Source organism: Podarcis melisellensis (genome assembly GCF_964234715.1).
Source record: "Podarcis melisellensis genome assembly, chromosome: 2".
Lineage (NCBI taxonomy): Eukaryota > Metazoa > Chordata > Lepidosauria > Squamata > Lacertidae > Podarcis > Podarcis melisellensis.
The window spans coordinates 115,133,641-115,145,840 of NC_138529.1; the positions used below are offsets into that span (position 1 = coordinate 115,133,641).

At 42.5% G+C, this 12,200-nt stretch overlaps 1 protein-coding gene across 4 annotated transcripts in view; it reads left to right on the plus strand.

The window, feature by feature from the left end:
* Window positions 1-891: 891 nt before the first annotated feature.
* LOC309364676 (zinc finger protein RFP-like) overlaps window positions 892-12,200 on the plus strand; it is an 85,747-nt gene continuing 74,438 nt past the window's right edge. Inside the window, exons 1-7 of one of the 4 annotated variants that reach the window (XM_081902422.1) lie at window positions 892-1,517; window positions 4,759-4,854; window positions 6,388-6,618; window positions 7,443-7,465; window positions 8,807-8,925; window positions 10,140-10,172; window positions 10,718-10,747. In XM_081902422.1, coding sequence (XP_081758548.1) covers window positions 1,080-1,517; window positions 4,759-4,854; window positions 6,388-6,618; window positions 7,443-7,465; window positions 8,807-8,925; window positions 10,140-10,172; window positions 10,718-10,747 — 970 coding nt within the window. In that variant the 5' untranslated portion in view covers window positions 892-1,079. The remainder of the gene's footprint in view (window positions 1,518-4,758; window positions 4,855-6,387; window positions 6,619-7,442; window positions 7,466-8,806; window positions 8,926-10,139; window positions 10,173-10,717; window positions 10,748-12,200) is intronic. The other 3 variants (XM_081902423.1, XM_081902421.1, XM_081902418.1) reach the window with 3 other exon arrangements.

The following is a 12,200-nucleotide window of genomic DNA, read 5'->3' on the forward strand; positions in this document are numbered from 1 at the left end:
ATGCTCTTTATTCAGCTCAAAGTGGTGAGGAGGAATGGATTTCCCCCCAGAATGTCTGCTTTACAGTGGCATAGCGTGGGGGGTGCAGGGGGGTCCGGCCGCACCGGGCGCAACATCTGGGGATTAGGGTTAGGGGGCGCAAATCCATGGGTTAGGGGGCGCAAATCCATGGGTTAGGGGGTGCAAATTACTTGCCTTGCCCCGGGTGCTGACAACCCACGCTACACCACTGCTGCTTTATATACATTACAGTGGCACCTCAGGTTACAGTATACGCTTCAGGTTACAGACTCCACTAACCCAGAAATAGTGCTTCAGGTTAAGAACTTTGCTTCAGGATGAGAACAGAAATCGTGCTCTGGTGGCGCTGGCAGCAGGAGGCCCCATTAGCTAAAGTGGTGCTTCAGGTTAAGAACAGTTTCAGGTTAAGAACGGACCTCTGGAACGAATTAAGTACTTAACCTGAGGCACCACTGTATTTACACAATGGGCCCCACATGATTGGCTAATTCCGGGATTCACCTGTAGGCAATCAGGTTGCGGATTCACTTCCACCTGGAGCTGGATTGGGTGGCTCCTGTGGACCAATCAGACTGCTGCCTTTTGGATCCTGGAAGATGGATTTTCTTTAAACAGAGCCTGTCTCTCCACAATGCTTATTTGTTTTTGACATTATTTACACATTGCCTTCTTGGGGCAGTGTACATAATAATAATAATAAATAATAATAATAATAATAAATTTTATTTATATCCCGCCCTCCCCAGCTGAAGCTGGGCTCAGGGCGGCTAACAACAATCAAAATAGTCCAACATTCTAAAAACATTCATTATAAAATTAATTAAAATCAAATTAAGATCAAATTAATGGCAACATCTCTTTCCCACCCCCCTCTCTGCAAAGCAATGAAGAGATTTTCAAAGCTGCTCAAGAAAACATTAAGCAGAGGCCTGTCGGAACTGGGGAGGGAAAAAAGCCACGTGGGCGTTGAGTTCCGGAGTCCTTTGCAGGAAGGGGAAAACCCAGCGGCTGAAAACAGAAGAGGTGAGATTTGACTCTTTCTTTGGCGCGAGGGAGCCATGGCTGCTGCTGCTGCTGCAGAGAGTCCCGTGCAAGATCTCTGCGACGAAGCCACTTGCTCCATCTGCCTGGATTACTTCAAGGATCCAGTGACCACCGCAGAGTGCGGGCACAACTTCTGCCGGTCCTGCCTGGTCCAGTGTTGTGGGGCGAGAGGCAGGCAGGCTTCCTGCCCTCAGTGCAGAAAAACAGTCCAGAAAGGGAATCTCATCCCAAACAGGCAACTGGCTCACCTTGTGGAATTGATCAAGAAGCTCAGTCTGGAAAAGGAGGAGGAGGAGGAAGGACGGAAGGGGAGAGTCTGTGAGAAGCACCAGGAGCCCCTGAACCTCTTCTGCGAGGACCATGAAAGTCCTATCTGTGTGGTGTGTGATAAATCCAAGGTGCATGAAAATCACAAGGTGATTCCTCTGGAGGAGGCTTTCGAGAAATACAAGGTAGGATCTTAAAGGGTGGGGAGCAGAGGGATAGCTGTGGATTCTTCTTCAGCAATTTTCTTTAACTCTTTTTTAAAAAATATGTTTTATTAGGGATTTCAACATAACAATTTGTCAAAAATACATCGTCCACAATTACCCCCTCCAAAGAAACCCCCCACCCTCCCACCCCAGACTTCCCTCAGCTCCTCTCTCTGGTTTCTTAGCACATGTTATTCTCTGCATCTTATAAAATTGTAAAGATCCTCAATTTATCTATCTGTATATTACCAATAAATAGTTTGTGAATGTTTATTCAAAACCTGCCAAGGAGTCCAGTTCATTTCGTTGTTTCTTTAAGTACTTCATAAAAGGTTCCCATTCTTCTTAGAAGTCACAGTTACCCTTGTCACGTAGTTTATGTGTCAATTTTGCCAATTCCTCATAATCCATCAGTTTCTCTTGCCACAGTTCTTTTCCCCTCCAATTTTTTAAATTAATTTTCACAAAATTATAAACAAACAAAAACAAACAAACAAACAAACAAAAATCCTAACCTTATTTGAGCCCCTTATCTCTCTCGCCCTGACCTAGCCACTGTGATCCATGTGACGGTCACCTCCAGACTGGATTATTGTAATTCGCTCTACGTGGGGCTGCCCTTGAGACTGACCCAGAAACTCCAGCGGGTGCAAAATGCCGCGGCGAGACTCCTTATGGGGTCCTCGCTGCGAGATCACATTCATCCGGTACTATACCAGCTGCACTGGCTCCCGGTGGAGTACAGGATCAGGTTTAAGGTGCTGGTTTTAACCTTTAAAGCCCTATACGGCCTAGGACCCTCGTACCTACGGGACCGCCTCTCCTGGTATGCCCCACAGAGAAACCTACGGTCTGCAAATAATAACATCCTCAAGGTCCCAGGCCTCAGAGAGGTTAGGCTGGCCTCAACTAGAGCCAGGGCCTTCTCGGCTGCGGCTCCAGTCTGGTGGAACGCTCTGTCACAAGAGACTAGGGCCCTGCAGGGCCTGCAAGACAGAGTTGTTCCACCAGGCCTTTGGTCAGGGCGCAGCCTGTCTCCCTCCTCTGGCAACCTGCACAGAATTTTGCTTAATCGGTTGCCATCAATTTGATTTTAATTAATTTTTATAATGAAATATTTTTAGAATGTGTGATTATTTGACTGTTTGATTATTTGATTGATGTTAGCCGCCCTGAGCCCGGCTTCGGCTGGGGAGGGCGGGATATAAATAAAATTTATTATTATTATTATTATTATTATTATTATTATTATTATTATTATTAAAAATTATTCTTATTGACATTGTTAAGTAACTTCCTTGCTTCCCCTTGGTTGAATTTCCATGCATATCCTTTTAACCGTTTTCCAAATCATAGTTCTTATGAAATTTAACTTAAGCCTTAACATCTTTAAATCTTTTCATTTTGAAATTATACAAATTAATTCATCACTTAACTTATATAAAGTCCTAAGCCAATTAGTTCTCTGCAAGTTATTTCCAATTAATTTAACTTAACGTATTTAATTAAATAGTCATTATCTCTTGCCACAGTTCTTTAGTTGGGATTTCCTCATTCTTCCATCCTAGTGCTATTAAGACTCTTGCCGCCGTTGTTGCATACATGAAGATGTTTTTTAAGTCCCTTGGCAGGTCTTTTCCTACAATCCCTAACAAGAAAGCTTCAGACTTTTTTTTACAAATGTTAATTGGAACATTTTCTTCAACTCATTATGTATCATTTCCCAAATTTTTTAAATTTTACTACAATCCCACCACATATGATAATTTTCTTTAACTCTTATGCCTGAATTATGCATGGTATTAATTGCCTGAATGCAGTTTCCATACTTATTGTTAATAATAATAATTAGTAATAGTACTACCCCGTCCATCTTCCTAGGTTGTCCCAGCCACTCTGGGCTGCTTCCAACATATATAAAAACATATTCAAAGAATACACCTTTAAAAGCTTCTCTATACAGGGCTGCCTTCAGATGTCTTCTAAGGTTATATTATGTAAAAAGCAGCTGAGGAGAAGCCTGAGGGCTGGCTGGGAGGAGGGAGTTTGGATTCTTTCTCTCTTAGATAGGGTACCAAAAGGAGCTTCCCTTGAAATGCAAACAGCAGCTTCGGAGATTTATGTTGCCACAATGGCAAGAAGAGAAAGTGTTTAAACCAGTGTTAGAAATTCAGGTATATAAGCTAGGCGCCAAACGGCTCCTTAAACCGGGGTCACAGTCACCAAAACGGAATGCCTAGTTGCCATTTTGGGGCCAGGCAGCTCAAGAGTCGTAATTGTCAATAACACTTTTTGGTTTCTGAAATTCATTCTGATTTTGCAGATAAAATATAATGGATAGAATTCTGCAGGACGTGTTGCTAGTGTGTGAAAACAGTCAAGATCCAAGGATCCCCAGGCATGCACCTCCAGACATCAGGTGCCATCCTGGCACCTTGGCATCTTGGTCGCAAGTGGCCAATAGCCAGGTGCAAAATATGGCTGACACCTGGCCAATTTCGAACACTGCTCTAAACTCCACATGGGTTTTGCTGGTTGGTGGCAGCCTTTTGGTGGCAGAAACCACAGAGGTGGGGAAATGAGATTGGACAAATCTCACAGAACAGGAGAGATCCGACAAAAATCAGTTGTTTTACTTTGTGTCTTTTTCGCTGATTGGCTGCAGCCATTTCAGGAAAAAATATGGAGGGGGGGGGGGGAGAAAGCAGACAGGTCCCACATTAGAAGTAATTCCATAGGAAATAATGGAAAGCATACCCTCATTATGCGAACGCTCACCTAATGAACGATTTCCAGGGATCTAATTGTGTTTGGGAAGTGGGATCTGTGTGTACAACCTCTACACTGTTTTGTAACTTTTATTATTTTTGTTTATTCTTTTGTCTGTATTTTTTTATTTTATGTTAATAAAAATAATAACAATAAAAACTTCTGGATGGCAGCAGGTTGGCAAAGACTGCTAAAAAGGCCCCCCCCCCACCAAATACTCATTTTTTTTACCAAGATTTCTTCATTTATAATTATTTTTAAAATGCAAACATTAACTGTTGCATTTTATATATTTTCAAAAAGAATTTATAAAATAGAAGGGGGGGGAGGACTACAAAGCTACAAACCATTACGTGCAAGGCCTTCAGAAACTAGAAATCAGCAAAATAGTCAATACCTCTCTCCTCCTCTATCTCTCTATCTAACCTGAGTTTTTTTCTTTTCTCTTTAGGGACTGATTTGCAGCTGCCTGGAGATTCTGATGAAAGAGAAAGAGAAAATTATGGCCTATCAAGCAGACCTAGACAAGGAAAGCCAAGACCTTCTTGTAAGTATCACTATTATTATTAGGCAAGGAGCAAGTACTTTATGAATCAAGTCTGGACTGAGTAGGGATGGGCAAATCTGTCCATTTCGGTGTCTTTCCATTTCTCATTTTTCCACATTAGTTTGTTTGTTAGCTTGTGTGTTTTTTTTATTAAAAAACATGCTGAAAATTAATCAGATTTTAGGGTGGATTTCTCCGTATATAAATATTTTCATCTGCAATTTCCCTATATTTAAAATTTTGCAAGACAATCTTCCCTAATATCAGTCCTTTTTTTTCTAAAAAAATATGTTTAGGGGTACTCTCATTTTTCCTATTCATATTAAAATACTGCCCCTCAATGAGGCCAAACTTAGATTCACAAAATGTTTAGGGGTATGCGTAGCCACAGAAAAAAAGCACTGCCTAATATTATTCACTTTTCTCTGTTATTTATATTAATAAATACATCTTTATTCATACTTCACCCCCCCAATACATGCATTTCTATAGACACTACCTGGCTGGGGTAACCTTGCAAAACTCGGAGAAGTGTGAATTTCAGGGGATTGCTGTGTTTTGAATGCAAACTGAATTGAATTTCTTTCCCATTTGGCAGCCCAGCTCTACAGAACATAGATTGCTTGAGGCAATTACTATAAAAATTGTTAATGAAATATGTTTCTGAATGTGCCGCTTGTTCATCTGTCCGAGACGCAGGCCATAGTGAAGCTTTAAAGTAAATTGGGGAGGTGAATGCAGGTGATATATTGGTCTAAACCACTGAGCCTCTTGGGCTTGCCAATCGCAAGGTCAGCAGTTTGAATCCACCCGACAGGAAGAGCTCCCATTGCTTGGTCCCAGCTCCTGCCAACCTAGTATTTCAAAAGCATGCCAGTGTCAGTAGATAAAAAGGTACCACTCTGGCAGGAAGGTAAACGGCGTTTCTGTCACGGTGTCCCGTTGTGCCAGAAGCGGTTTAGTCATGCTGGCCACATGACCCAGAAAGCTGTTTGTGGACAAATGCTGGCTCCCTCGGCCTGAAGCGGAAATGAGCACTACACCTCATGGTCTAATTTGACTGGACGTAACTGTCCAGGGGTCCTTTACCTTAAATAGGGGAGTGGTGGGCATGAGCATGCTAGCTCTGCCACCCCCTCCTCCTCCATTTTTGTTGTTGTTGTCTTTGTCCTCGTGAAGGCCACAGTTCAGAAGTGAGGAGTATTTTGTGCCCATGGAGGCTCTCTGAACATCTTAGAACCTTGAATATGCCGAATATGAAATGATGCAGGGAACCTCCATGTCTAGAAAAATGTTCCGTGCTTTAGGGCTGTTGCTTCCCACAAAATGGAAGGCAACAGAAATGGAGATGGCAAATAGAATGTGTTCATCTCTGCCTCCCCTGCTGCTTTAGCCACTGGAAATTTATTTCATGTCTATGAAAAGTCATCGAAAGTGCACTTCCTGCGGAGATCTCATAACTCCCCTCCTGATGTCATGAAGACTGGCCGTATTTCAGCTTCTGGTCTCTTCTTTTCCGCCTGCTTCTTGCAGAAATTAACAGAAACCGGGAGGCAGAAGACAGTGGAGGAGTTCAGACAACTGCAGCAGTTTCTCAAAGAACAAGAAAAACACCATCTGGATCATATAGAAGAGGTGGAGAAGGAGATTGCAAGGAAAAGGAATGAGCAACTCGCCCGGCTTTCCAGGGAACTCGCCCATCTTGAAAAGGTGGTCCAGGAAATGGAGAAGAAGCGTCTGCAGCCAGCAAACGAACTCCTGCAGGTAAAATGGTGGTAGGAACAGCCCAAGGATAAGTCTGCAAAAAATTATGGGCCTCCTTAATTTATGCAAGTAGTAAAAGAGCTTAGTGGATGGAGTCTCTAGTCCAGTCTCTTACGCACAGGTGCACCAAGAGACCTGGGATGTTTTCCTTACCTTAATGCAAACTAGAGATTCTTCTGCGGTGTTGATGGAACCAAGTGTTGTTTTTCCTCCTGGCTAATACTTTGCCTCCTAATGCCTTCCAGTTTGGCAGTGCTGTCTTCATGCCCTGTAGTGGGCTTCCCAGAAGCTGTTTGGCCACCTCAGAGCAAGGGTCAGCAAACGTTTTCAGCAGGGGGCCGGTCCTCTGTCCCTCAGACCTTGTGGGGGGCCGGACTATATTTTGAAAAAAATAAAAATGAACGAATTCCTATGCCCCACAAATAACCCAGAGATGCATTTTAAATAAAAGGACACATTCTACTCATGTAAAAACATGCTGATTCCCGGACCGTCTGCAGGCCGGATTTAGAAGGTGATTGGGCCGCACCCAGCCCCCGGGCCTTAGTTTGCCTACCCATGCCTCAGAGCTTACCAAAAGTAAAATGAATCAAAACAGATGTGAGCTCCAGCATTGAGCACACTTTTTTTTGACATCCCAAGGGGGGTGGGAAATTCCACTGAGCCCACACTTAAAGGTGAACCTGCCTCATTTGCTCTTTATACATCAATACACAAACTGAGTCACAACCTTCCATCAATGTTTGCACTTCTATGGACTTTCTGAGGTGTCTTCCTAGTGTGGCCTGTGGTGTGCAGTGATTTCCATTCTCTTTTCCCTCTAGGATGTGAGAAGGACCTTGCAGAGGTAAGTGGATCTGGCTCATTTCCATTAGCATCACTCCGTAAGACTGGGAAAAGTCACATAAGACTACTGTGGGGGAGATAATAGAATTTCTACCTCTAAAATACACCAGGATCTGTGGGGTTTTAGGGGTCCTGGAGTTTGTTTTCTGTTGTCCCTTGCACAGAGTCCTTTGGAATTGCTGCTCAAACTTCTCCTGGATACGATCACAGGCTATCCTGCTGAGCAGGTCATGAATGACCTCTTGGGAAAATACATTTCTACTGCAAGGGTTTTTCATTTTACAGTGGTACCTCTAGTTACATACTTAATTTGTTCCCGGAGGTCTGTTCTTAACCTGAAACCGTTCTTAACTTGAGGTACCACTTTAGCTAATGGGGCTCCCGCTGCTGCCACGCCGCTGCTGCGCAATTTCTGTTCTCATCCTGAAGCAAAGTTCTTAACCTGAGGTAATATTTCTGGGTTAGCAGAGTCTGTAACCTGAAGCGTATGTAACCAGAGTTACCACTGTATTGAAGTTGCATGGACATTTTTGGAGACTGTGCCATGATGGGGCCTTTCAGGCAGAGGTGGTTTCCAAATGAAGTACTGCCATTTCCCCTGCTAATTTTTGTTTTACTTATTTAAATTGTATAATGATGTTTTGTATTGGCCTGGATGGACTTTTGACCAATAACTTGGCTTGCTTATATATTTGTGGAAGGTCTGCCTCATCCTCTGAGATCATTTGGTTCTAGAGCAGAGGTTATCTACATATCAAAGCAAGGTATCACCAAGCTCAAGAAACAAATGCTTTGAATTTACTCTAAGGGAAAGCTTTTCTCCTCGCACGCAAAACAAGGGAAATTTACTGCAGTTGCTCTGCAGCACTCTCTTGGCCACTTCACCAAGTGTGATATATCCCCAGGCGAGGAGAATCTCACAAGGAAGAGAGTTAGCGGTGTACCTTTGTTCCTGATCCTGTAATTTGTAACTTCAATGTGTCGCTCAGGTTCAGGAGAGAGGTTATAAGGAACATTTCACGTATACGAACGGCAGGAGCCATCTTTTTTTCTCTACACCTTCCCTGGGGACATCTAGAGAAAGATGCTATGCTGTCATCAGGCACTCAGAGAATTCATGCCCCCTGATATCACATGATGGTGCTTCTTCTTTGAGTGAACATAAGCAGGGAGACTCAGAGGCCTGCGGTTGCTGTTCTGGTCCAGAAATGTCTGGCTTTCGAGTCCGTAGTGCAGAAGAATAATCTTTCCCTGCTGTGCCTGCCTGTCTGCAGGTCTCTTCCTCTTGCTCAATTCCTTTCTGTGGATTTGAACAGACTCACATTGTGTTTCTTTTCACCAGGTATGAGAAAAGAGAGATGTTGGTGAATCCACTGGCTTTCCCTCCAGAGCTGAAGGGGAGAATCTCAGAATTCTGTGATATAAACCCTCTCCTGGAGGATGTCATGAAGCAATTCAAAGGTAATGAAAAATGGCTGCAAGGGTTTTATATTGGGCATATATTACAGGCAACAACTAATTTACGTGGGACCGTGACCATGTGCATCACCGCAACCTGGAAGTGACCGGAAAAGGGGCAGGGGTCAAGAACATAATCCCTGTGCAAAACGGCCATTGCCTATAGTCCAAAGCTGGGCACGCCAGGCTCTTACTGTTTTGTATTTTGTTCTCACCACAGACATGGGTACCACCAGGATACCTTCCTTCTTGGTGGTGCACCCATTATTTTATTTCCCCCAGAATTCCCCATATACATTGTTATTCTGGTGCAGGGGGGTTTGGAGAAGAGAAATGGTGTCTGTCACAATTAAAAAGAAGAAAAAAAGTGCATACTGAAGTTCTTTCATTCAGTATGTATCTGTTTACAATTATACACAACCTCCTTTTCCTTTTGGTTACCTGTCTACACAATCTGGGCTTGTCCTTTGGGAGGTTCTCCTGCTCTGAATGGAGTCAGTGGGCATTAAGAAGCATTAAGAAGCCCCCAGTTCCCCCTCTGCCTCCTGCTCAGGCTTCTTTCTCAGCCGTGGAGCCAAGGCCTGAGCCGTCTCCTCCTCAGACGTCCCCCTGCAGCTGCCATATCTAGGGCTTCGGCCTTCAAGATCTCATGGGAGTTCCCACATTGAGAGTGGAAGCAAGAGCACATGAGCCCCAAAGGGAACAATTATGCTTGTGAAGAACCTTAAAGATTTGTGAGGAAGGACTTCCTTTTGTCCTGATAGCTCTGCCAATCCTTCCTCATCGAACTTCGCTTCTCCTTATGTTTCACAATTGTGGCTTTAATTAATACCCCCATCACTTTACTTGGGGAAAACGTTAAGGCTGCCTCCATCTCCTCTCTGCGTCCATTTACAGGATTCCTCTTGCTCTGCCTCCCCTCCAGTCCTCCAATGTAGAGCCCAATTTCAGTGACAAAGTTCAGAGATTAGCAGGATTCATGCTGAATATTTTTTTTCTTCTATTTGTATAGCTTGTGTTATGTTTGCTAAGTTTGAAGCTTTAGTTATTTCCATAGATCCTTTCTATGGTTTTCTTGTTTACAATTATTTTTTTCTACTAGTTAATCTTTTCCTTAAATTATAATAATGCTACATTATGAAGCATTATGTTTGTATGGAGATTTATTTCTGGTGGAAGAGAGTCGCCCTTACACTTATATCTTTTTGCTTCCTCAGATGCTCTGTTACTCAGAGAACAGCTTCAGGAAGGTAAATTTCCAGGGGAGGAACAGGAGGGATGGGGGACTGGTGTTTCATGGGTGTTGAACAGTCTGTTCTTAGACTTTGGAACCATCAGCAATAGTGTCAGCATATCTAAAATTTCTGGCTTCAAATAGCTTTTTCCCACCTGTTTACTTCAGGCAAATGTTAACCTTTTAAAAGATGGAAATTGCACTGCCATCCAGTATATATCCCCATTTCATTCATGGATTCTGAATAATTTTATTCTGGCATTTTCCAGTACGGTTTACCATTTCTGATTTTCACATAGAATCAGAATAGTTTTAAGAGTTTTAAAGGTTTCCAGGGGTCATCTAGTCCACCCTCCTGCAATGCAGGGAATAGCACCTAGACAAGTTGGCTGTGTGAATTTCTTAGTCATACAGTTTTCTCATTAGTAATTTGTTCTATGATTTAATCTTTTGCTTGAAATAAAGAAACCACGGATAAGTTATGAAGCATTGTTTTGTAAAAATTATTTCTATTTTAGATATCGCTGTGTAGCCCTTAAACATATCTTTTTGCTTCCTCAGAGGTTCTGTCATTCGGAAAACCTCAGAAAGGTAAATTTCACATCGAGTCCCAAATTTGTGGGGTGGTGGTGGTGTTTATTAGGCCATCCCTGGCCTTTGGCTTGGAGCCAATTTTATTCGCTCCCTCCCTCTCTTTCTTTTTTCCTTCTCCTCCTGTGATGAGGCATTTTAATGAGGCATTTTAATATTTTAATGTTTCAATATTTCAATGTTGTATTTTAATTTTGTTTTAAGTTGTAATCATTCAACTTGTTTTTATTATTGCTTGTTAGCCGTAGAAGATATGGCAACAGGTGGATCTGCTTCAGTATTAGACAAAATACTTGAAAAACTGGAAGGTTTAGACAAAAAAGTGGATGAACAAATGGCAAAGATTGATCAGACTAGAGACAGTGTCAACAAACTAACTGAACAAGTTACTCTGAATGCACAATCAATTGGCAAATTATCTGAATCCACTGCAGAAAATCGGAAATTGGCAGAGGAAGCCATCCAGAAAACTGAGGTACTGGAGCAGGAGGTAAGACCACTGCACAAGCAGGTTGGAGAACAGCAGGCCTACCTGTCTATGATCGAACTACGGGCTCGGGAAAACAACTTTAAAATTGAGGTTTATACCAGAACTTGAACCTGAACAAGGGAACTTAATTGAGTTTTTGACAAAGGAATTTTCCAAGTGGTGGCCTTTGGAGGAAGAAAAGGACTTTAAAATTGTGACTGCTTTTAGACTTGGAAAATCAACAAGGAAAGACAAGCCTAGAGACTGTTTGATTACTTTGAGATCCAAGGAGGAAAGAGACAAAATACTAGGACTACACTACGAAAAGTCACTTGAAATTTTGGACAAAAGAGCAGAGATTTACAAAGATATTCCAAAACAACTTTTGGACCTTAGATCCACCTACATTGAACTAGTAAGGCTGCTGAGGAGTAATTCAATTATCTTTAGGTGGGAATTCCCCCAAGGACTATCTTTTACGTTCAGAGGGAAGAAGGTGAAAATTAAAACAGCTGAAGATAAAGAAATTTTTTTGAATACTTACGGAGAGGACCTTCAGAAAGGGATTGAAAGACCCTCAGGGGCTGGACCACTGCCTGTACCTACACCTACACCTTCGGGGTCTGAAGACCAGGACAAAAAGACACCACCACCAGGGCAATAACAGATTTTTCCAGGATGTCTCTGCAACTTCTGAGCTGGAACATAAATGCCGCCAACTTCCCGGAGAAAAGGAGAAGGATATTTCATATTTTGAAAAAAGAACAATTGGACATTATTTGTTTGCAAGAAACACATGTGACTAGGCTACATAGAAAAGTGCTAGTAAATAAAAGACTAGGCCAAGAATTTATCTCTTCGGATCGAGTAAAGAAAAGAGGTGTGGTGATATATGCAAAAGAGAGCCTGTCACCAAAATTTCTATTTAAAGATGAACAAGGAAGAATTTTGGCAATTGAGATCCAAAATCAAGGAGAAAAGTTT